This window comes from Neltuma alba, unplaced genomic scaffold (assembly GCF_004799145.2).
Source record: "Neltuma alba isolate B1F8T4 unplaced genomic scaffold, ASM479914v2 tig00010134_pilon, whole genome shotgun sequence".
In the NCBI taxonomy this organism is placed as follows: domain Eukaryota; kingdom Viridiplantae; phylum Streptophyta; class Magnoliopsida; order Fabales; family Fabaceae; genus Neltuma; species Neltuma alba.
The window spans coordinates 172,032-199,704 of NW_021635082.1; the positions used below are offsets into that span (position 1 = coordinate 172,032).

General features: G+C 32.5%; 1 protein-coding gene across 1 annotated transcript; it reads left to right on the plus strand.

The window, feature by feature from the left end:
• The first annotated feature begins 4,889 nt into the window (after positions 1–4,889).
• LOC114754372 (disease resistance protein SUMM2-like) lies at positions 4,890–8,191 on the plus strand. The gene is made up of 2 exons (XM_028943138.1): positions 4,890–7,934; positions 8,183–8,191. The coding sequence occupies exons 1-2, from the start codon at positions 4,890–4,892 to the stop codon at positions 8,189–8,191; spliced, it is 3,054 nt and encodes a 1,017-aa protein (XP_028798971.1).
• The last annotated feature ends 19,482 nt before the right edge of the window (positions 8,192–27,673 follow it).

Consider the following 27,673-nt stretch of genomic DNA (forward strand, 5'->3'; position numbering starts at 1 on the left):
GGGAGAATATCAGCATCGCATTTATACTTCTCCCTCATGAATTGCACCCACAAAGCATCTCGTCTCTTGACCAGACCCCATCCAAGTTTCATCATAAAAGCTGTGTTTAGTGTTTGAGCCTTGCGAAGTCCAAGGCCCCCTACTTCCTTTCTGCAACAAACATCATCCCACGCCACCAGGTGTGGGCGTCTTGCCGACCCAGTATTGCCCCATAAGAAGTCACGGCATTTTTTGTCAATCGTATCACAGACGTTCACTGGTATGCTTGTGGATTGCATGGTGTAAGTCAGGATTGCCGATACAACTGACGAGATTAGCGTTTGCCGAGCAGCCATAGACAAGGATCTGGTTTTCCAGGAACTAAGACGACTATCCATTTTACTCAAAACGGATTGGAACGTCTGCTTGGAGACCTTTGTGTGATGTATCAGGACTCCCAGGTATTTGCCGAGGTCAGCTGTAGTGGTGAATCCAAGGAATTCACTTATCTCCTTGCGTCTGTTGTGGTTTATGTTGTTAGAGAAAAATATGCGTGATTTGGAGTCATTCACTTTCTGCCCCGACGCCATGCAAAATTCATCTAGGCAGGCCTTGACAATGCCCGCTTGTTCCAAGCTTGCTTCAGCGAACAGAATTAAATCATCAACGAAGAACAAATGAGAAATAGATGTACCATTCTTTTTTAGTTTAAAGGGCTGCCAATTGCCTTGTTGTACTTCGTTCTATATTAGATGGGCCAACTTCTCCATGATCAACGCAAACAAATAAGGTGAGAGGGGGTCCCCTTGTCTAAGCCCACGTGTGGGGGCAAACACTGACCCCTTCGCCCCATTTCACTGAACTTGCATCTTGGCTGTCGTAAGGGTAGCAAGGACAACATTAATGAAGTTAGCTGGCGCCCCAAACTCCTTTGGACATCTTATCACAAAATTCCAATGAACCCGATCATAGGCCTTTTCCAAATCAATTTTCAAAGCCATGAAGCCTTTTTTCCTTTTCATCCTAGATATAGAATGGACGATCTCCTGTACCAGAATGATGTTATCTTGTATCTGTCTACCTGGAACGAAGCTGCATTGATTGGGAGCTACTAGCAATGGCATGATGGTCTTTAGTCTATTTGCCAAAGTTTTAGTAAATACCTTGTAGATCACATTGCACAGGCTAATCGGTCTCAGATCTCTGAATGTCTAGGGCGTCTCCACTTTTGGAATTAACACAATATTAGTATCGTTGACTCCTTCAATTTCATATGGGTTACTAAAAATTTTTTGAGTCAGTTTTGTGATCGACTCTCCCATAATGTGCCACTGGCTCTGAAAGAACAAAGGGTTTAGTCCATCTGGGCCTAGTGCTTTTAGAGCACCCATACTAAAGATAGCCTTCTTAACTTCCTCTGTTGATATATTGCCCCCCAAGAAGTCTAGCCTGTCAGACGGGATTTGGGTATGTGCTACCAAAGTCTATGAGCTCGCTACAATCTTGTTCGGCTGAATATAAATTTTGGAAGAAGGCTGTACCTGCACGTTTTAATTCCTCTGGATCATAGCACCACTCCCCTTCCTTAGTTCTTAGGGCCTCAATCGTTTTTCTTCTAGTTCTACTCTTGGTGACATTGTGGAAATAACTAGTGTTTCTGTCTCCTTGTGAATACCAGTTAACACGTGAGCGTTGAAGCCACATTAGCTCTTCTTGTACCAAGCATTTCTCGAGCTCCTCCCATACCCTGTTCCTTTTAGAATTCCAACTCGGATCGTTTCCACTGGTCTTTGAGAGATACTCAAGCCTTGAAAGTAACGCGGACTTGCGTCTATCTATATTGCCGAAATTGAGGAGCGAGGAGTTACAAGGTGGTGTATAGGGGGAGACTTCAATGCAACCTTAAGGAACGATGATTGACGCTCCCATGCGAGAGCACCGGTAGGCCCTGATAGAGAGTTCAGCCGTTGGGTTCAGGAGAGTGGGGTTACGGAGGTGGAGTTTCAAGGGCCACAGTTTACTTGGAGTAGAGGAACATGCTCAAGCCAGTTAGATCGCTTCGTGGCGTCTGAAGGTTGGAGGAACAAATTCAGTAAAGCGTTGTACCTGCACCTACCCAAGTATAAATCGGATCACTGCCCCCGCTCCTAAAACTAAATGGGGGGCAGAGTAATAGAACCCGAAACCGTTCGTTCCACTTTTTCGCCCCTTGGGTGACGCATGATGACTTCTCAAGAGTCGTTAAGGATACCTGGAGCTCGACTAGAGAATGGGGACAAAATGTGGAGACTTTCAAAAAGAGGGTAGTCGTTTGGAACAAAGAAGTTTTCGGCAATATAGATAGACCAACTCATTACTTTCACTGTAATATTTTTATAATATTATGATCTTATTTTACAACGTTAATAAATTTATTAAGAATTTGACAATTGTTTATTTATCAAAATATCAATTTTTGTGTGGTAAAAAATAGAAAAAAAATCTTATTTAAAAACTTGTGTTGACAAAAAAATATAAGAATAAAAATGAGTGAGAGTTTTTTTTTTTTAAATGATAAAATGATATTTCAATCCTTATATAAAAATGATATAATTATTTATCAAATGATTATATTAGATAGGATGCCATGTAAGATGCCACATAAGATGTGATGTGTCTTATGTTGATCTGACATGACAAATTCCGTTAAAAAGATAATGGTAAGTTATTAGCGAGGTGTCCAGAATAAAATAATAAAAGATCAGGAGGATTAAATTTAAACTTTCAAATGTTAGGGAGATTATTTGCAACTGCCCCATAGCTTACACAGTTTTTGTATAATTTAGCCTAAAAAATTCAACATATTTCCATACCATTTCTATCAGTATGGTGTTATTTAATTGTGAATTTTATATACTCCTCCGGTCCTAATTATAAGACCCAATTGACTTATTTGAGGAGATTAAGGAAGTAAGTTAAGTTGGTTATTTATAATAAATAAGTGTTGTCATTCCTAAAATATCCTTGCTAATTAAGTATATTGGCTAAAACTATCATTATTAGAAGGATTATCTTGGAAAAAAAATGCATAAATATAAGAGACAAAATGGATTGGGGTCTTATAATTAGGACCAAATAAAAAGTCAAATGGGGTCTTATAATAAGGACCGGAGGAGTACATATGTAATGTTATTAAGTTGATAATTAAATTTATTATAGATTTATTTTTATGTATATTATTATATACACATATAATTATTTTTATAAAATTTTCATTTAACTGTTATGTCATCGTTTCGACAGTTAGACCACTTAATCATGAACGGCTGACCTACAACAGCTGTAAAGATGCTTGTATTAATTTGATGAATGAATAACTTTATTTAATAAATACCATACGGACAGTTTTGGAAAATAACATCTTTAAAACTAGAAAAGTTTAAAATCTTTAAAATAGTAAAACAATTGTATCAAGAATATGTCATTTATCACCATTGTTGCAGCTAAAAGCAAATGCAGTCCAATTTAATATGAATAGGAAAATCCAGCAACTACAAAATATAATTCAAATAACATGATATTTTTAAAATGGGAAAACGACCTGAGGACCTTGCATGAATATATAACTAATTACAGTTGTAAATTTTAGAAATCAGAGTTGATTTTAAAATGATATTTAAATATCATTTTCCCAAGTTAAGACAAAGTGGTTTTAATGATAGGACATGTGAGCCATTTGCTTTCACAACACTTTTTGTCATGCAATCTAAATCTTAAATGGGAAAAAGACACTAAAATACCTTTAAAAACACTAAAAGACAAATTAGTATGGGCGAATTTCAAAATCCCAAATTAGACTCTTTGTACTATTTTAAAATTTTAAAATGTTGTGAAATGATAACATTGCTCTCTCAGTCTCAGTGACTACTTTTATATTGACTACTTTTGTTTTCAAAGTTACGATAACTACTTTTGTATAGCTATTAACTACATAAGAGTGTAAATAACTAAACAAAAAGTCATCACTATATCTCCAACAACATTTAATGCCTTTTTATTCACCAAAAAAAAACATTTAATGCCTTTTTTGAATTTTTTAAACAAAAGTAGTTAATAGTCAAGTTAGAGTAGTCAAGAGCTAAGCTAGAGTGGTCACAAATTTTTAAAAATAAAAGTAGTCAATCACAATATTAAAACAGTTAATAGCTAAATAAGAATAGTTATCAGAGTTTTAAAAACAAATATAGTTAATAGCTAAAAAAACGTAATCAAGATTTTTGATAATTACCTTCCACAGCAGAAGCTCACAAAAGGACATAAAGCCTATTGGACTTGATCAAGATTTTTGACTGAAGGAAAAATCTGCGAACGAAAGATTCTTTGGCAAATCGGAGATGAAAAATTCGATAACTGATTTTCAAAATTCCCATCACCGAATGATTCTTTAAAAATCTTCAATAGCAGAAGTTTCCGTTAGTAGCCATATGGAGGACAAGGCTGAGATCGATGGTTTTGGAACTATATGCGAATGGCTAATTTAGTGTTTACTATAAAATACAACAGCTAGCTCAAATAGGATCAATCTGCCTTAACAAACAAGGTTCCTAAAGGCTTTGTTATCTGTTAAGCGCTGAAGATTGAATTACTTTGCTGATAAACATATATCTTGACATTAAAAAGAATGTTTGGTATTGATTTGATGGATGAATAACCATTTTAATAGCCATGATAGCGACCAGACGCACGGCTTGGAAAATAAAACAAAATAGTATTATATTGCATTGCAAATTAATTTACAACTGTTCAGCACTTTTAATTTGCATTTTTAAAGATCTTAAGTCACTGGACAGCATCTTTATGATTTGACAACTGAAACCCCAATAATATGATAGTCACATAGACTGATTATAATTAGTTTGTATCCATTTTAGATGGAGGGCTGCCTCTTTGGCATAGCAAATAACGAAGTCCAAAGTTCGGTGAATCTAGTAAAAAATGAAGCTCAATATTTATGTTGTTTCAACAATTTTGTTGAAAATTTTGATAAAAAAAAGAAAATACTAGCAGCAAAGCATCGGGATGTGAAAAGAGAGTTTCAGAAAGGCAATTTTAAGTCTGAAGCGCAGCAATGGGTAGATGAAGCAGATGATATTATCCATATAGACAGTAAAATAAAGAAGAGATTTCTTGTTGGTCGGTGTCCTAATTGCTGGTGGCAGTACCGAAAAGGCAAGGAGTTAGCAAAGGAGACTCAGCATATTGAAGATCTACTGGGAAGAAGTAACTCCAATATAATAGCTGGTCGAGCAAATATACTGGACATAAAACACCTTCCTTTACAAGATTTTCTTCATTTTAAGAGCAGAGAGTCAAAGTTCCAAGATCTGTGGAAGGCATTACAAGATAACAATTGCAACATGATTGGATTGCGAGGGATAGGGGGAGCGGGCAAAACTTCAATGGCAAAAGAAGTGGCTCATAAGCTGAGAGAATCTAACTTGATTGACAAATTCATCTTTCTCGTTGTCTCCAAGCCTCCTGATTTCAAAAAGACTCGTGAAGAATTTGCAAAAGGTTTAGATTTGAATTTAGAGGAAGTGAAGGAAGAAGAACTCTCAAGTAAAATATTGTCTAGAATCACTAAAATGGACAAAAAGTTGCTTATAACACTAGATGATGTATGGGAAAAATTTGATTTGATAGAAAAGTTGGGGATTCCATCTGACCACAAGGGCTGTACTTTATTGATAATCACACGTAGTTCAAATGTTTGTATGGAAATGGAATGCCGAATGATTGAACTACAGATGTTAAACAACAAAGAGGCATTGAAACTTTTTGAAGCACATGCCAAATTAAATAATTCCTGTCATGGTTTGAAGGGTATGCCAGAAAAATTTGTGGAGCATTGTGGAGGAATACCAGTTGTAATTGTAGCAATAGCTAGAGCATTAAAAAATAAACAGGCACCAATTTGGAAGGATGCTTTGAAAACCTTGGAAGATCGTGCTGTTGATCAGAATTTAGAAGGGGCTTATAAATGCTTGAAGTTAAGCTATGATAACTTGAAAAATCAAAAGTCCAAAGATCTTTTTCTTATATCTTCTTTGTTCCCAGAAGATTACCAAGTTCCTATACAAGTTTTAACCGAAATTGGTATTGGGTTGGGTTCTTTTGGGGAAAATGATAGATACCATTTAGCAAGAAGCGAAGTGCATGAAGCTATAGGGGAACTCATAGATTTCTCTTTATTGTTGCATGGAAGGGATGAATGTGTAGAGATGCATGATTCAATTCGTGAAGTGGCTTTGTGGATAGGAGAGAGAGATATTCAATCTCTCTCAGATTCGAAAATGGCTATGAAAGAGAGTTTGAGATATTTGCTTTGGAAGAATGATGATTTTTCGACTAACTTTAACGGAAGTAAATTGGAGGTTCTATTACTATTTTTAGATGGTTCAAAGGAGTTCAAGGTCTCCGGTGCATTCTTTAAAGAGATGATGAGGCTCAAAGTTTTGGTTTTATTTAATAATAATTATTATTACAAAAGAATTCCAGCTCTATCGTTGATGAATTCACTCCAACCATTGAAGGACATTCGAACACTTATCCTGCAACGTTTGAAGTTAGGTGACATCTGTGCCTTAGGAAACTTGTTGAGTCTCAATACTCTTCGGTTTTTGAGTTGTTCAATCATTGAGTTACCAAGAGAATTTTTGAAACTGAAGAAGCTGGGATCGTTAGAGGTTGAAAGATGTAAAATCAAGAAGAACAATCCTTTTGAAGTGATTGAAAGATGCACCCAGTTAGAAGAGTTAACTTTTGTTGCTAATAGGTGTGACAATGAAGAAAACGATGCAATTTCTCATAATAGATCTTCTCTTACATTACACAGATATTGTATATCTTCTAAGAACCTTTCAGGTTATTTTGAGAAGTATGGTTTCATGTCAAGATGTGTTCAAATAGATGATCCATTAAGTCATTTAGTCTCAGAGACAACATTTAAGCAACTTGTCAAAGGAGCTGAACTTCTCATCTTGGAAGGAGAGGATGCGCCAAGAATATGGAAAAATTTTGTCCTTGATGATATTGTTGCAACAGATGATCGAGGCATGATGAATGATTTGATTGTTCTTCATTTGAGTTCATGTCCTTATATGGAGTTCCTCATAGATACTAAAGATCATGATTCTGGTGTGGCTGGTTTCTGTAATTTGTTTGGATTACATCTCTCTAATGTAGAAGTTGAAGATTTATGTCATGGTCCTCTACCGTCTGGCGTTTGGGAGCAATTAGGGATTATGAAGTTGAATAAGTGTCATAGACTGAAGAGCATATTATCTAATGGCAACTACAACTTATTTCATCTTAAGTCCATGAAACTGGAAGATTGTCCAATGTTAGTATCAGTTTTCCAACCATCCACTGCACGAAGTCTGATGAAGTTGGAAAAATTAACAATTAGGAACTGTAGTGCATTGGAATGCATTCTAGTGAGCGAAGACAGTGATAGTAACCTAAAGAGTTACCATGACTCCTTGTTCCCAAAATTGAAAAAACTTCAAATTGAATTTTGCGACAAATTAAGAAGAATACTGCCAGTCCTATTCGTTGGAGGTCTTGCATCTTTGGAAATGTTGAGTATATATAAATGTGAGCAGCTGGAATACATGTTTGATAAGTTTGAAGAGGGTGAAGATGCTATGCTGCCCTCACTGGAAAAGCTGCAGGTTGTTGGAGTGCCAAATTTCATCGGAATTTTCAGAGAATATTACCAACTGATGAGCCCACCAATGCAGAAGCCATCACCTCCACTTTCAAGACATAATTCCAACAACATAAATCAAAGTCCTGCCAGACGTGTTTTCTCTTGGGTTCAAGCATGTTGTTCTCTCAATAAATCGAGGCCCGCCAGTGAAGATACCAAAATTACTGTTCCTGAACAAAGACCGCATGACCACAGAGTCCCACAGGTATGCTACACTATTTTTGTTCAAATATCTCTCTCAAATAAATGGTTTACTATTGTGGCATTAAATATCTATTGTGATCCATGTTGCGATATACTACTCAAAAGTGAAGTACTAATTTTTTAGGGTTGATATTAACATTTGTTACCAAAAACGACTTTGAACAAAATAATAAGATGTAAAATAAAATTACATGAGTGTTCGAATTAACCTATGAAATTTATTATAACAACTTTTCCTAAAACTATCAGGATAACTAGCAACATTATGAATCAATTATTTAAAATAGTGCATAAAAACGTTATTTGGCACCATATTCATTTGAAAAAAAATTGAACGTTTTAGTTCTCAAAGTTTCAATTAATTTGATGGTTTAATTACCATTAATTTGATCTTAACGATTTCAAAATGTCAAATGAAATATCTTTCAAGGTTCGAGTATCTTGCTGACATCTATGAATCAATGAAGTTCCACCTAAATGGACTGTGATCTTTCGTTAACTACTACTTCTCATGCTAATATTAATAATTATAACACCGCATTCAATTTATTTAACATTTTGAAATAATTTACTTTTGTGTTTAATTATTTCAATTTTTCTTTTTGATCAGAAGTGTAAAATCATAAAAACAAAACAGAACGACTCAAAGTTTAAAGGCAAAGAAAACAACAGAAACCCAAAAAACTATGAAAAAACATAAACAAGAACGCGAAAAACATCCAAAGACAACACTGAACTGGTTCACTCCCATAGCAGTAGCAGAGAACAAACAGAGCTGGTTCACTCCTATAGCAGCAGCTGAGAACAAACCGTGAGAGAGAAGGGAAGATGATGAAAAATCCATCCAAGAACACACTCCCTTAATGTACTTGAAGCCTTCAAAGCCAAAGCAGAAGCAGAAGCAAACCTCCCTCTTAAACCGGAACCATCAATCCCAGCAACTACTAACACTAAATTCTTAAAATCAAGAACAGACCAAGGACATCCAGGCGGCACCCATCTTAAATCATCCTTAATTTTTAGTGAATCCCTTTCGATTGCCACATAGAAACTAAACTTCTGGACCTTCCCTTCAGTAAAGATTGCAGCAAAGTAAACAAATGAACTGCCAATAAATCCCAAGCTAACGGCATCTTCCTCCAACATATCCTTGTCTTGAAAGGAAAACAAACTAAAGCCCCCTATCACCTTTGAAAAAACTATGGCAAGCACTGTCTCAGATAAAACCAATGGTTTAGACCAGCAGCAACAATCATTTTGAACAGAAACCAAGGTTTTCCTCATATTCCAAAACCACCAAGAAGCATAAATCAGACCAACCAGCACAACACATGCTTGATAACCAGCAATCAAACCATACGAACAAAAGGACTTTACAAAGAGGCTATTCGAAGAAAGAGTACCAGATTTTGTTACCTCACAAGGCCAAGGCAAAAGAATCCCGCGAAATAGACTTATATCAAGGTGAGAATGCGAGATTAGCTTAAATTGAGAATCATCGATCTATCGCTTATAGATCTATTTTGAAGAAACAACTGATTTGCTCGCAACGCATAGAACTCTCCTTCACCCATTCTCCTCTGAGCAAAATAGCTTTCAGATTTCACCATCTCTGGTGCTATTCCCATTGATTCCCAGTGTGCGCTAGGCCATTCCGTTTTCCTCTTCGCCATTCTTGTTGAGGCTCTCAATCGTGCTGCCCACTGATCTCCCACCTTCAAATCCCTAACCAGTAAAACTTCAGAACTTGCCCTCATCTTCAGATCTTGCAGAATCTCTAACTCACGCACACACCAACGCGCACACAATAGACTCACTCTCCCCCGGCCGCTGCCGGGGAGAGGACGCCGATAGAAGTCGCTCACCAAAGGGGCCGCTTGTGCTCTCACGGGAGGAGAGAATTCGCTCTCACGAGAGGAGAGATTTTTCTAACTGTTTAATTATTTGACTTACATAATAGAATAATTTAATTATTTATTTAATGAAACTGTATGGACCAAATTAATATTAGTTGAGACATATGGATCAAATTGAACATACTTTACTTTTTGGCCAAAAAAAAAAAAATTGAACATACTTTACTGATTATTTATTTTGGAATAAGAATAATTTATTTTATTTATTATTTTTCATGTTAAAAATATTTTGATTTGATTCACTATGTATGTACTATATTTAAATTTTATGCATTGTTTGTTTTGGAATAAGAATGATTTATTTCAAATATTTTAAGGATTCCAATGTTTATTTGGACAGTTGAATTTGAATACCACACCGACAATAAACATTTTAAATTAAACAGTTTTATTGTGTTTGAAGCATTTTACTCAAAATTTTGTTAAGAGAGTGCAGAATATATAGAATGCGGTAATAGAACAAATCAAGCGGTTGTCTAGTTTTGTATAACAGTATATTTGAAAAAGAAAAGAAACGATATTAGTATTTTGATTCATTGTTACGCTGTGATATTATCTGTTGTATATTACAGCATAAAAATTATTGCGTCTTTAAATTTTATTGATTGTTTACTTTCGGAATAAGAACGATTTATTTTAGTGACTGATGTTTTCTTCAAAATATTTTTATTTATTATGTATTAATATATATTTAAATTTTATATATTGTTTGTTTTGGAATAAGAATGATTTATTTTCTTGATTTATTATGCATTGATTTGTGTTTGTAGGAATTAGGTGCATCCACAGAAGGAGTTCCTCCTTTCCTTGTAGCTCAAAGCCATTTGGTGCAATCATTGAAGAATGTTACGAAAAATAAACTATGGAAATGTGGGAACATATTATCAATGTCAACTTTATCCATTGCGGCCTCAACAATGTCGTTGGAAAGTTTGTCAATCAGGGAATGTCATAAACTGAAGTGCATCACAACACACGCGGGAGATGCTCAAGTTGATGATAAGAATTATTGTTCCATTTTTCCAACACTAGAGAATCTGGAAATTGAGTATTGTTGGGAGTTGGAATTTGTATTTCAATCATCAATATCTGGTGGTCTTCAAAAATTGAAGTCTTTGTATATTAGGGAACTTCCTGAACTAAAATATGTTGTTGGGAACTACCAGCAAGATCAGCAAAATGAAGAGCTGCATTTCGAGCTCCCTGCGTTGGAGACCCTCACCATCAAAGATGCGCCGAAGATCAAAAGTATTTGCGCCAAGAATTATAAGATGGATCTGGCATCTCTTCAGAATGTTGAGCTGTGGAATTGCACCATTAAATCTTTCGATGATCATGACATGGTGAATTTGATGACTTCAAAGGTACACTCTCTTTAACTTCTGTTCATATGATTTGTTCTGTTTTGATAATGTTAATTACGAATGGAGTATTATTTGATCAAAATGAAATTATTTGTGACTGTCTTTATATGTTGAGCGTTTTTCCCCCCGCTCAATTAAGCTTTTAGATTAATTGTTTATTAACAAGTATTGAATTAATTGTTGCCTAACAAGGGTGATATTAATATATGGTTACCAATAAAGACTTCGAATAAAAAAAGGTTATGAATTGATTATGCAACTTAACACGTAAAATTATCTCATTTAGCTCCATATATATTTAGGAAGTGAAATTTTTATTACTCAAAGTTTCAACTAGTTTGATGTTTTAAGTAGCATAAATTTGGTCTTAATGATTTCAAAATGTCAGATGAAATATATCTCAAGCTTTGAGTGCCTTATTGACATCAATACAGTTTCAGTTAATGTGCTGTATTCTTTCTTTAACCACTCCTCTACTTAGGTATGTAGACAATTTAATTATTTATTTAATGAAATTGTATGGACCAAGTGAATATTAAATAAAACATTTGGGTCAAATTGCAAATTTTTTACAGATTTCGGTCTTTATCTATATGTTGACAAAATAACACACACAAGGACAATAATCATTCATAAAGAGTTGAATTAAGTTTTTATTTGCTCTGATATTATTTGTTGTATATGATATGACTAAATAAAAAATTTACATAGTCAAATTTTACTGATTGTTTTTTTCAATAAATCTTCACTGATTGTTTGTTCTGGAATAAGAATGATTTATTTTACTAATTATTGTTATGTTAGAAGTATCTTTGATTTATTATGTATTATTATATATTCCAATTTTGCATATTGTTTATTTTAAAATAAGAGTGATTTATTCTGTTGGTGATAGATATAACTTTTTAAAGATTTGTGTTTGTAGGAATTAAATTCATCTACAGATAGAGTTCCTCCTTTCCATGCATCTCAAATCTTATTATGTATTAACGTATATTTAAATTTTATATATTGTTGTTTTACAATAAGATTGATTTATTTTCTTGGCGACAAATATAGCTTTCTAAAGATTTGTGTTTATAGGAATTAGATCCATCCACATGTGGAGTTTTTCCTTCCCACGCAGCTCAAAGCCTTTTGGTGCAATCATTGAAGAATGTAAGGAAAATAAAACTACGGGAATGTGGGAACATATTATCAATGTCAACTTTATCCATTGCGGCCTCAACAATGTCGTTGGAAAGTTTGTCAATCAGGGAATGTCATAAACTGAAGTGCATCACAACACACGCGGGAGATGCTCAAGTTGATGATAAGAATTATTGTTCCATTTTTCCAACACTAGAGAATCTGGAAATTGAGTATTGCTGGGAGTTGGAATTTGTATTTCAATCATCAATATCTGGTAGTCTTCAAAAATTGAAGTCTTTGACTATTGGGTATGTTCCTAAACTAAAATATGTTGTTGGGAACTACCAGCAAGATCAGCAAAATGAAGAGTTGCATTTCGAGCTCCCTGCGTTGGAGACCCTCACCATCAAAGATGCGCCGAAGATCAAAAGTATTTGCGCCAAGAATTATAAGATGGATCTGGCATCTCTTCAGAATGTTGAGTTGTGGAATTGCAGCATTAAATCTTTCGATGATCATGACATGGTGAATTTGACGACTTCAGAGGTACACTCTCTTTAACTTCTGTTCATATGATTTGTTCTGTTTTGATAATGTTAATTACGAATGGAGTATTATTTGATCAAAATGAAATTATTTGTGACTGTCTTTATATGTTGAGCGTTTTTTCCCCCGCTCAATTAAGCTTTTAGATTAATTGTTTATTAACAAGTATTGAATTAATTGTTGCCTAACAAGGGTGATATTAATATATGGTTACCAATAAAGACTTCGAATAAAAAAAGGTTATGAATTGATTATGCAACTTAACACGTAAAATTATCTCATTTAGCTCCATATATATTTAGGAAGTGAAATTTTTATTACTCAAAGTTTCAACTAGTTTGATGTTTTAAGTAGCATAAATTTGGTCTTAATGATTTCAAAATGTCAGATGAAATATATCTCAAGCTTTGAGTGCCTTATTGACATCAACGTAACATAATTTCACTTAATGTGCTGTGTTCTGTTATTAACTACTACAGCTTACGTATGATGATAATTTAATTATTTATTTAATGAAACTGTATGGACCTCCTTAATATTAAATAAAACATATGGGTCGAATTGCAAATCTTTTACAGATTCCAATCTTTATCTATATATGTCGGACGCAATAAGACAAACACAGGCAATAATCATTTTAAATTGAAAAGATTTTTTCCCCATTATAAGCATTTTATGTAATTTTTATTAACAAGTTATCAAATGGAATGGGGTGTAAGGCAGCTCATAAAGAGTTGAATTAAGTTTTTGTTTTCTTTGATATTATTTGTCGTATATGATATGACTACATAAAAAGTTTACATACTCAAATCTTCACAGATTGTTTTTTTCCAATAAATCTTCGCTGATTGTTTGTTTTGGAATAAGAATAATTTATTTTACTAATTGTTGTTGTTAAAAATACCTTTGATTTTTTTGAGCAAAAAAAATATCATCGATTTATTATGTATTATTATACATTCCAATTTTGCATATTGTTTATTTTAAAATAAGAGTGATTTATTCTGTTGGTGATAGATATAACTTTTTAAAGATATGTGTTTGTACGAATTAAATTCATCTACAGATGGAATTCCTCCTTTCCATGCATCTTAAATCTTAGTATGTATTAATGTATATTTAAATTTTATATATTGTTTGTTTTGGAATAAGAATGATTTAGTTTCTTGATTTATTATGCATTGATTTGTGTTTGCAGGAATTAGGTGCATCCACAGAAGGAGTTCCTCCTTTCCCTGTAGCTCAAAGCCTTTCGGTGCAATCATTGAAGAATGTTACAAAAATAGAGCTTACAAATTGTGGAAACATAATATCATTGTCAACTTTATCCATTGCGGTCTCAACAATTTTGTTGGAAAGTTTGTCAATCAGTGAATGTTGTAAACTGAAGTGCATCACAACACATGATGGAGGTGCTCAAGTTGATCATAAGAATTATTGTTCCATTTTTCCAACACTAGAGAATCTGTATATTCGGGATTGCGAGGAGTTGGAATTTGTATTTCAATCATCAATATCTGGTGGTCTTCAAAATTTGAAGTCTTTGACTATTTGGAAAGTTCCTGAACTAAAATATGTTGTTGGGAACTACCAGCAAGATCAGCAAAATGAAGAGCTGCATTTTGAGCTCCCTGCTTTGGCGACCCTCTCAATCAAACATGCGCCAAAGATCAAAAGCATTTGTGCCAAGAATTATAAGATGGATCTGTCATCTCTTCAGAATGTTGAGCTGTGCAATTGTAGCATTGAATCTTTGGATGATTATGACATGGTGAATCTGACAACTACAGAGGTACACTCTCTTTAACTTTTGTACATATGATTTGTTCTGTTTTGATAATGTTAATTACAAATGAAGTATTATTCGATGAAAATGAAATTATTTATGACTGTCTTTATATGTTGAGCTTTTTTTACCCGCTCAATTCAGCTTTTAGATTAATTGTTTATTAACAAGTATTGACTTAATTGTTGCCTAACAAGGGTGATGTTAATATATGGTTACTAATAAAGACTTCGAATACAAAAAGGTTATGAATGGATTATGCAAATTAACACATAAAATTACCTCATTTAGCTCCATATATATATATATATATGGGAAAATGAAGCTTTTATTACTCAAAGTTTCAATCCGTTTGGTGTTTTAATTAGCATTAATTTGGGCTTCATGATTTCAAGATGTCAGATAAAATATATCTCAAGCTTTGAGTGCCTTATTGACATCAATACAGTTTCAGTTAATGTGCTGTGTTCTTTTTTTAACCACTCGTATACTTAGGTATGTGGATAATTTAATTATTTATTTAATGAAATTGTATGGACCAAGTTAATATTAAATAAAACATTTGGGTCAAATTGTAAATCTTTTACAGATTCCGATCTTTATCCATATGTCGGACAGAATAACACACACAAAGGTGATAGTCATTTGAAATAGAAAAGATTTTTTTTCCCATTATAAACATTTTACGTAATTTTTCATTGACAAATTATCAAATGAAATTGTATGGACCAAGTTAATATTAAATAAAACATTTGGGTCAAATTGCAAATCTTTTACAGATTCCGATCTTTATCCATATGTCGGATAGAATAACACACACAAGGGCGATAGTCATTTGAAATAGAAAAGACTTTTTTTTCCATTATAAACATTTTACGTAATTTTTCATCGACAAATTATCAAATGGAATGGGGCGTAAGGGAGCTCATAAAGAGTTGAATTAGGTTTTTATTTGCTCTGATATTATTTGTTGCATATGATATGACTACATAAAAAATTTACACGCTCAAATTTTCCTGATTGTTTTTTTCAATGAATCTTCACTGATTGTTTGTTTTGGAATAAGAATCATTTATTTTACTAACTATTTTATGTTAACAATATCTTTGGTTTATTATGTATTATTATATATTCCAATCTTGCATATTGTTTATTTTAAAATAAGAGTGATTTATTGTGTTGGTGATAGATATAACTTTGTAAAGATCTGTGTTTGTAGGAATTAAATTCATCTACAGATGGAGTTCTTCCTTTCCATGCATCTCAAAGCTTATTATGTATTAATGTATATTTAAATTTTAGATATTGTTTGTTTTGGAATAAGAATGATTTCTTTTCTTGATTTATTATGCATTGATTTGTGTTTGTAGGAATTAGGTGCATCCACAGAAGGAGTTCCTCCTTTCCTTGTAGCTCAAAGCCTTTTGGTGCAATCATTGAAGAATGCTACGAAAATAGAACTTACAAATTGTGGAAACATAATATCACTGTCAACTTTATCCATTGCGGCCTCAACAATTTGGTTGGAAAGTTTGTCAATCAGTGAATGTCATAAACTGAAGTGCATGACAACACACGAGGGAGATGCTCAAGTTGATAATAAGAATTATTGTTCCATTTTTCCAACACTAGAGAATCTGGAAATTCAATATTGCAGGGAGTTGGAATTTGTATTTCAATCATCAATATCTGGTGGTCTTCAAAAATTGAAGTCTTTGTATATTAGGGAACTTCCTGAACTAAAATATGTTGTTGGGAACTACCAGCAAGATCAGCAAAATGAAGAGCTGCATTTCGAGCTCCCTGCGTTGGAGACCCTCACCATCAAAGATGCGCCGAAGATCAAAAGCATTTGTGCCAAGAATTATAAGATGGATCTGGCATCTCTTCAAAATGTTGAGCTGTGGAATTGCAGCATTAAATCTTTCGATGATTCTGACATGGTGAATCTGGCAACTACAGAGGTACACTCTCTTTAACTTTTGTACATATGATTTGTTCTGTTTTGATAATGTTAATTACAAATGAAGTATTATTCGATGAAAATGAAATTATTTATGACTGTCTTTATATGTTGAGCTTTTTTTCCCCGCTCAATTAAGCTTTTAGATTAATTGTTTATTAACAAATATTGAGTTAATTGTTGTCTAACAAGGGTGATGTTAATATATGGTTACTAATAAAGACTTCGAATAAAAAGGGTTATGAATGGATTATGCAAATTAACAGTCATTTAGCTCCATATATATATATATATATATTTGGGAAAACGAAACTTTTGTTACTCAAAGTTTCAATCCATTTGGTGTTTTAATTAGCATTAATTTGGTCTTCATCATTTCAAAATGTCAGATAAAATATATATCAAGCTTTGAGTTCCTTATTGACATCAACACAGTTTCAGTTAATGTGCTGTGTTTTTTTTTTTAACCACTCGTATACTTAGGTATCTGGATAATTTAATTATTTATTTAATGAAATTGTATGGACCAAGTTAATATTAAATAAAACATTTGGGTCAAATTGAAAATCTATTACAGATTCCGATCTTTATCCACATGTCGGACAGAATAACACACACAAAGGCGATAATCATTTAAAGTAGAACAGATTTTTTTTTCATTATAAACATTTTACGTAATTTTTCATTACAAAATTATCAAATGGAATGGGGCGTAAGGGAGCTCATAAATAGGTGAATTAGGTTTTTACTTGCTCTGATATTATTTGTTGCATATGATATGACTACATAAAAAATGTACACGCTGAAATTTCCCTGATTGTTTTTTCAATGAATCTTCACTGATTGTTTGTTTTGGAATAAGAATCATTTACTTTACTAACTATTTTATGTTAACAATATCTTTGATTTATTATGTATTATTATATATTCCAATCTTGCATATTGTTTATTTTAAAATAAGAGTGATTTATTCTGTTGGTGATAGATATAACTTTGTAAAGATCTGTGTTTGTAGGAATTAAATTCATCTACAAATGGAGTTCCTCCTTTCCACGCATCTCAAATCTTATTATGTATTAATGTATATTTAAATTTTAGATATTGTTTGTTTTGGAATAAGAATGATTTCTTTCCTTGATTTATTATGCATTGATTTGTGTTTGTAGGAATTTGGTGCATCCACAGAAGGAGTTCCTCCTTTCCCTGTAGCTCAAAGCCTTTTGGTGCAATCATTGAAGAATGCTACGAAAATAGAACTTACAAATTGTGAAAACATAATATCACTGTCAACTTTATCCATTGCGGCCTCAACAATTTGGTTGGAAAGTTTGTCAATCAGTGAATGTCGTAAACTGAAGTGCATGACAACACACGAGGGAGATGCTCAAGTTGATAATAAGAATTATTGTTCCATTTTCCCAACACTAGAGAATCTGTATATTCGGGATTGCGAGGAGTTGGAATTTGTATTTCAATCATCAATATCTGGTGGTCTTCAAAATTTGAAGTCTTTGACTATTTGGAAAGTTCCTGAACTAAAATATGTTGTTGGGAACTACCAGCAAGATCAGCAAAATGAAGAGCTGCATTTTGAGCTCCCTGCTTTGGCGACCCTCTCAATCAAACATGCGCCAAAGATCAAAAGCATTTGTGCCAAGAATTATAAGATGGATCTGTCATCTCTTCAGAATGTTGAGCTGTGCAATTGTAGCATTGAATCTTTGGATGATTATGACATGGTGAATCTGACAACTACAGAGGTACACTCTCTTTAACTTTTGTACATATGATTTGTTCTGTTTTGATAATGTTAATTACAAATGAAGTATTAGACGATCAAAATGAAATTATTTATGACTGTCTTTATATGTTGAGCTTTTTTTTCCCGCTCAATTCAGCTTTTAGATTAATTGTTTATTAACAAGTATTGACTTAATTGTTGCCTAACAAGGGTGATGTTAATATATGGTTACTAATAAAGACTTCGAATACAAAAAGGTTATGAATGGATTATGCAAATTAACACATAAAATTACCTCATTTAGCTCCATATATATATTTGGGAAAATGAAGCTTTTATTACTCAAAGTTTCAATCCGTTTGGTGTTTTAATTAGCATTAATTTGGTCTTCATGATTTCAAGATGTCAGATAAAATATATCTCAAGCTTTGAGTGCCTTATTACATCAATAAGTTTCAGTTAATGTGATGTGTTCTTTTTTTAACCACTCGTATACTTAGGTATGTGGATAATTTAATTATTTATTTAATGAAATTGTATGGACCAAGTTAATATTAAATAAAACATTTGGGTCAAATTGCAAATCTTTTACAGATTCCGATCTTTATCCATATGTCGGACAGAATAACACACACAAAGGCGATAGTCATTTGAAATAGAAAAGATTTTTTTTCCCATTATAAACATTTTACGTAATTTTTCATTGACAAATTATCAAATGAAATTGTATGGACCAAGTTAATATTAAATAAAACATTTGGGTCAAATTGCAAATCTTTTAAAGATTCCGATCTTTATCCATATGTCGGACAGAATAACACACACAAGGGCGATAGTCATTTGAAATAGAAAAGATTTTTTTTTTCCATTATAAACATTTTACGTAATTTTTCATTGACAAATTATCAAATGGAATGGGGCGTAAGGGAGCTCATAAAGAGTTGAATTAGGTTTTTATTTGCTCTGATATTATTTGTTGCATATGATATGACTACATAAAAAATTTACACGCTCAAATTTTCCTGATTGTTTTTTTCAATGAATCTTCACTGATTGTTTGTTTTGGAATAAGAATCATTTATTTTACTAACTATTTTATGTTAACAATATCTTTGATTTATTATGTATTATTATATATTCCAATCTTGCATTTTGTTTAGTTTAAAATAAGAGTGATTTATTCTGTTGGTGATAGATATAACTTTTTAAAGATCTGTGTTTGTAGGAATTAAATTCATCTAGAGATGGAGTCCCTCCTTTCCACGCATCTCAAATCTTATTATGTATTAATGTATATTTAAATTTTATATATTGTTTGTTTTGGAATAAGAATGATTTATTTTCTTGATTTATTATGCATTGATTTGTGTTTGCAGGAATTAGGTGCATCCACAGAAGGAGTTCCTCCTTTCCCTGTAGCTCAAAGCCTTTCGGTGCAATCATTGAAGAATGTTACAAAAATAGAACTTACAAATTGTGGAAACATAATATCACTGTCAACTTTATCCATTGCGGTCTCAACAATTTTGTTGGAAAGTTTGTCAATCAGGGAATGTCATAAACTGAAGTGCATCACAACACACGCAGGAGATGCTCAAGTTGATGATAAGAATTATTGTTCCATTTTTCCAACACTAGAGAATCTGGAAATTGAGTATTGCTGGGAGTTGGAATTTGTATTTCAATCATCAATATCTGGTGGTCTTCAAAATTTGAAGTCTTTGACTATTTGGAAAGTTCCTGAACTAAAATATGTTGTTGGGAACTACCAGCAAGATCAGCAAAATGAAGAGCTGCATTTTGAGCTCCCTGCTTTGGCGACCCTCTCAATCAAACATGCGCCAAAGATCAAAAGCATTTGTGCCAAGAATTATAAGATGGATCTGTCATCTCTTCAGAATGTTGAGCTGTGCAATTGTAGCATTGAATCTTTGGATGATTATGACATGGTGAATCTGACAACTACAGAGGTACACTCTCTTTAACTTTTGTACATATGATTTGTTCTGTTTTGATAATGTTAATTACAAATGAAGTATTAGACGATCAAAATGAAATTATTTATGACTGTCTTTATATGTTGAGCTTTTTTTTCCCGCTCAATTCAGCTTTTAGATTAATTGTTTATTAACAAGTATTGACTTAATTGTTGCCTAACAAGGGTGATGTTAATATATGGTTACTAATAAAGACTTCGAATACAAAAGGTTATGAATGGATTATGCAAATTAACACATAAAATTACCTCATTTAGCTCCATATATATATTTGGGAAAATGAAGCTTTTATTACTCAAAGTTTCAATCCGTTTGGTGTTTTAATTAGCATTAATTTGGTCTTCATGATTTCAAGATGTCAGATAAAATATATCTCAAGCTTTGAGTGCCTTATTGACATCAATAAAGTTTCAGTTAATGTGATGTGTTCTTTTTTTAACCACTCGTATACTTAGGTATGTGGATAATTTAATTATTTATTTAATGAAATTGTATGGACCAAGTTAATATTAAATAAAACATTTGGGTCAAATTGCAAATCTTTTATAGATTCCGATCTTTATCCATATGTCGGACAGAATAACACACAAAGGCGATAGTCATTTGAAATAGAAAAGATTTTTTTTCCCATTATAAACATTTTACGTAATTTTTCATTGACAAATTATCAAATGGAATGGGGCATAAGGGAGCTCATAAAGGGTTGAATTAGGTTTTTATTTGCTCTGATATTATTTGTTGCAGATGATATGACTACATAAAAAATTTACACGCTCAAATTTTCCTGATTGTTTTTTTCAATAAATCTTCATTGATTGTTTTTTTTGGAATAAGAATGATTTATTTTACTAACTGTTGTTATGATAACAATATCTTTGATTTATTATGTATTATTATATATTCCAATCTTGCATATTGTTTATTTTAAAATAAGAGTGATTTATTCTGTTGATGATAGATATAACTTTTTAAAGATGTGTGTTTGTAGGAATTAAATTCATCTACAGGTAGAGTTCCTCCTTTCCATGCATCTCAAATCTTGTTGGTGCAATCATTGAAGAATGTTAGAAAAATAGAACTATTCGGATGTTGGAACATAATATCATTGTCAACTCTATCCCTTGCCTCAACAATTTTGTTGGAAGATTTGTCAATAAGGAACTGTCATAAACTGAAGTGCATTGTAGAAGATGAGGCAGATGCTGGAACTCACATGACCTATAATTCCATCTTTCCAAAGTTGAAACGGTTACAAGTTGTTGCCTGTAATGCATTGGAATATTTATTCCCTGCATATGCTTTCACACGCCCTGCATATTTGGAATCTTTGGTGCTCAAAAGGGCTCCTATGTTGAAATATGTATTTGGAAGAAACCAACATGAAGACAATATAACTCATCAGAACGAGAGTAGCAAAATTCACATGGACTTCCCTACTTTGAAAGATTTTTCAATTGAGGATGCGCCAGAGCTAAAAAAGGTATGACTCTGTTCGACTTCTCTTGCTAGCGTTAATATATTCCCCCAATGGATATGGTATAATATTTGCAGAACACACAGCCACTGGAAAAAATATTGATGGAATAAGGTTTAAGCTTCTTACTTGGTTTAAACGCTCGGTTGCAAGTGAGGGGAGAACTTTCCTTCTTCCTCGATCACTTCTTTGCCTTCCCCCAGCTCTCTCTTTCTTTGCTGTTGCAAGGGCGAAAATGAATGTGGGGCAACATACATACATACACATATACTCTTCCGGTCCTTAATATAAGACCTTTTTAACTAATTTGATTAGATTAAGGAAGTTAGGTAAATTAGTTAATTATAAGAAAAGTGACACATTTTTCCTAAAACACCATAATCATCTTTCTTAATACCCCCCTCTCTCTTCTACTTGATTATGATTGAGGGAGTATCCATAGGGGTAATTTAGAGAAAATTGATAAATATGAGAAATAGGTCTTATATTTAGGACCAAAACTAACTCAAGAATTGAGTCCTATATTAAGGACCGGAGGAGTATTACTTATTCCTTGCAAATTTACCCCATGAGCTTCTTATTTTGGCATTTCATGGGTCTCAACCCAACAAATCTGATGCTCTTCTCTTTTGGACAAGTGCGTAAAAAGCTTTTTCAATTGGGCTATGCATTGGCCCAATTTCCTTTTTAGGTTTGAGGAAGGGAAATTGCTATTGTACCCATTACTAACCAGTACTCCCTCTAGTCCTTTCTATAAAAACATGAAATTTGAATTGCCTAAGTTCTTTTTATAAGAGCCTACTTGAGGTTGTTTGAACATTTAATGCGCCTTTATCAGTTTTGTCTTTAATTAATTTTATACATTGCATTAATTAACAGGTTGACAAGTTGGCATTTTACATTCTTTTTCATACTTTCTCTTATTATTACTTTATTTCTTTTTCTTACTTACCCCCTTATAAATAAGGGTATACTTGAAAAAAAGGTATTTCTCATATATATACATATAAATATTTTTTAAAATAATTTTATTATTTTCTTAAATCGTATAATTTAGTTATCATGCTTTTATAAAAAGAACTAGCGGATTACTAAACTTTCCCAATAAATTTCAAAACCTAGTTTGGGACACTTGGTATAAAGGTTTTTAAATTAACTTCTCCAGCTCCTAAAATAATTTTTCTAAAACTTTAAGGCTTAGCATTAGCTCCTGAGTATATTCACTTCAATTTTTTTATAAGTAGGCCCCTCTCTACCATAAATTATTTTTAAAATTATTAAGTCAATTTTGGAAAATATAAGCCCCTTCATAATATTTCTAAATTCTCAAAATAATATTTCTTAATATTTTTCATAATTTTCCTAGGACTTAAATAATTTTAATAATTATTTTTCTTTTTATTTCCTTAAATTATCATATAAAATAAGCTTTTTGATCAATATATAATTCATTCTTGAGACATTTATATTATAAATGAGAATAAAGTATTCATTTAGGCTTTTAATTTTATACAGAGTTTTAATTTGGTCCTTCAACTTTAAAAAGTATATTTTTTAGTCATTTAACTCTAAAATTTTTAACAAAAAAGATAACATTAAAAACTTAAATGTTAATAAAACATTCTCAAATTTTAACATAGTAATTTTTAAAACAACCATAATTGTTACAAAAAATATCATCTAAGTCTAATAATTTTAGAATTAAATGACTAAAAATATACTTTTTAACGTTAAGTTAAAGAACCAAATATATACTTTAGTCTTTAAATAATGTCCCTAAACCTTAGATATGCTTTGAAAATCTTTTCTCTAATTTTTGGGCATTTTTTTTATAATTATAATTTTGCTCTATATTGTCTTATTTAAACTTTTTCTTTCCAACTTATGGGTCAACTTAACTTATTTAACCAGTATTCAAAATTCAAATGTTATAATTACTACTAAATATGAGCTAAAAATTAATTCTTTTTCATGCTGAATAATTAGAACTGATTTAAGCAAGGTGCCACCAAAACTAAGATTAAATTATTTTTATTTATAGATTTTTATTCTTTATTTACGTCTCTATTACACAATAATTTTCTTTCCGTGCTTTACAGTTGTGATATAAACCCAATTATGTTTTTTCCCTCCTAAAAAATCTAGTTGCTAGTAGAAAAACATATAATTTGAAGGGGATATTTAAAATGCCAACAATAAACTCTAACACACATAAATATAGTGTGTGTATTCCAAATTTTTAATGAATTTGACATGAACTAAGTAGAGCTTCTTTTTATCATTGGATTCAAAAAAATTTTAAGACTTATTTGTTAGCCACTCTCCGTAAACCCTCTTTTTATATATTGCGGTGTTGGTTAGAGTACAAAGAAAGCAACTACACTAATTTATGATCATTGTTTTATATGGCCACTGGTTTCTAATAGAAAGCACCAATTCATACAAGTCCCAACCTCACTGTTCTTCCTACAAGAGACAACACTCATGCAAGTGCTGAAATTCTTGAAGAGGAAGAGGAAGGTAAAATATTGATGCGTTAGCTTTGTAGAAAGTACTGGTTATTTATTTTGGGTTTTAGTTAGCTTTGTAGAAAGTACTGGTTATTTATTTTGGGTTTTAGAGAGCTTGATAACATCTCGACATCCTCAAATAAGTGGCATGAAGTCTAGCAGTTCTTTATCAGAGGAGGAGTCCAAAACCTCTATTGATGGTACTTGTTTCTTTCTTTCAATGAGTTATTTCATCATTTGTTTTGATATAATAATCATTTTTTCATAGATGACCTAGCTGTGCCACCTGTAACAATTATTTCAAGTGAGCAAACTTCTGAGGCAATCTTGCCATTGAGTCCTATGTCAACAAAAGCTTCAACAAGCCTCAATCAAAGTCTTTCAACCATTCTCCCCAAGCCTTCCAATGGTGATTTTCTTTGTTGTCATCTTATAGTGAAATTTCATTCAAGTTTTATTCATACATAGCAGAAGCTAATCGTGCTACAACGAGTGTCACTAACCTTGCAGAAGACTTTAGTCTATGCCTCATTAGTGATTCTACCTATTATAAATCTTCATTTTCTTTTGCAATTAGATTTTGGATTGTTTTCATTTTAACATTATATTTCTTGATTACTTTAGGATGAAATCTTCATAATGATGTTGAAACCACTAACCAACAAACTTCTAATGTTGCAGATGATGTTCAAGCTTCTCACAAATCCCTTGGCCATGCCGCCGTCTCAAGTGGAAGTGGCAATATAAGAGTTGATACAGGTAACCTAACACACAAAAGGAATAGGAATATTATTTAAATGTATTCACGCAAACATATGAAAGGTAAATTATTCGGGTTTTAATATAAGAAATTGAAAAGAATCTTCTATAGTACATGATTGTTCCAAATTTTCTTTTTATGGCATGCATTCAAAGAAGCCAGTCATTAATTCAAATTGAAAATTATTATGTACTTGCAGAAACTACAACCACTCAATTTTCTGATGACTGTAAAAATCAAGATTATTCTAAAGTTAGGGAAGAGACAGAGCAGAATCTTTTTTCCCATACAAAGGGAAGACAAGCCTTAGAACCCCAACAATCCACAAGTGATTCCTCAAATTTCAAAAGAGTATATCTCATTTCATTGCTGTACATATATTATTTTTGTTAATGGCGTTTTATTACTTTCTCTTGTCACCAGCATGATTATGTCTACAAGCTTTAACATATGCCACCACACTAGTACAGCATATTCATTTTCTTTCTCTTTCTTTGTTTCAAGTTATCTTGAAGCAAACCATGATTTTTTCACTCTAAATGTTGGCATAAAAAATTGAATTTGATGTCATATTTGAAATCCGAATAGAGCTGCAATCATATACAGAGACACGTGCACATTTTCATTCATAACTAAAGTTTTTTATCATGTGGCGTTGGTTAGGGTACTAACAAAGATGCGAAGGAAATTGTTGAAGAGGGTCTTATTTTTGAGAAGCCAAAGATGACAAATTTATCATCTGATTCAAATGTAATAGGACAATCAGTATTTTTGCCTTGTCTCTTTATCTATCTATCTATCTATCTGTTTGTTTCATTTTTACTAAGGTGTTGATCAAGAAAATTACCGCAAAATTAAACTTATTCTCTGTTTTTTTAATAAATTAAAACACCAAACAAACAGATAAAGGAGACATATTTCTTTTTAATTATGGAGGATTACACGTAAATACCACAGGTGCTATGTGAATAGGATCTATTAGTAAATAAGTTGCTTAGTGGGATTTCTCTATGATTTTCCCTTGATTATATACTAATAGAGGCATCGGTCAAAATACAAAACAAAAAAACTAGTATAGAATAAGATTTCTTTTTAACAATGAAAGTAAAGAAAGATCCTACTGCATAAGTAATTCTATTTTTCTTTTTTAGGGAATGATTATGAGCGGAATATCTAAGTATTATAAACAAAACTGGTCCATAAAATGCATCTTCAAAAGTCATATTATTATTATCATTACCATCATCATCTTTTACCTGTAGATTATTATTCTTTATTCATGCTAGCTTGTTCGAACTTTTGCCTTTTATATATTTATTTTCGCATAGGACGAGTTGGTGGGCAAAGTGGCGAGAAATGAAAGAACCATGATTGATCCACAACAATCAACATTGGGCTCACAGAACTTTACAAAGGTACATTGCATGGTATATCAAATGCAGCCTAAAAAACAAGCACTAACCATTTTGTTTGAGGCAGGTTAATTAAAAAAAAAAAAGTGGTATTCAAGCATACCCCAGAGCCAAAATTCAAAAGAAAACTGAAACATCATCTAATTGATTTAATTAGAACTAATAAAAGTAATATTAACTACAAACGTAGCATTTAGTTCCTTATAGAATTAATACTCAAATGTGACTTATTGTTATTTCTAATATCAATACATATATTTATGCTAGATATTTGAACTTATGTCCCTCTCATATTTATCTTCACATAGGATGAGTCAGTCAACAAAGAAGTGAAAACGGAATCAATCATGATGGAGCCACAGTCAAAAGAAGAAATGACAAGATATGATATACGATCTCATGAGGATGAGGAAGAGGAAGAGGAAAAAGAAGGTAACATATATATTACTGTCTTGTCTTATAAGTAATATATTGATTACTTATTTTGGGCTTTGTAGGCGGCTTGATAACTACCCCACATCGTCAAAGTGACATAAAAGCAAAGAACTCTTTCCTCAAAGAAAAGCCTAAGACTTCCATTCATGGTATGATACTCAATTGCTTTCTATAAATGAAATCTTTTATCTTTAGATCATTTGATAACTGTATATTCTGTACACATGTTTTCATAGGAGACCCATTTGTGCCATGCATGACAACTGTTTCAAGTGAGCAAACTTCTAAGGCACTCTTGCCACAGAGTCCTAAGTCTTCAAAAGCTTCACTCTGCAAGCCTACTGGTAGTGAGTTTCCTTGTACTCTTCTTTGGGTGTCGTCTTTCTTGATTAATTTTTAGATAGTTTTCATTCTATCATTAATTCACTAGTTTAAGAAGAAATAGAAAAAATGGTTTTGAAACCACTAACCAGCAAACTCATGGTGTTGCAGATGACATTAAAGTTTCTGATAAGCCTCCTGCCACTGTCATTGGTAATGGCGTCCCCATTCCACGGCCAACGACTCGATACAAGGGTGTTAATAATGACAAGGACATCAATGAGACAAATGTAACTCAAGATGAATCCAAGACAAAAATGGCGTCCCGTGGTGGCCAACCAAATTCAAGTGAGCATGTGGCTGATGACCCAAGCAATCTTTGGC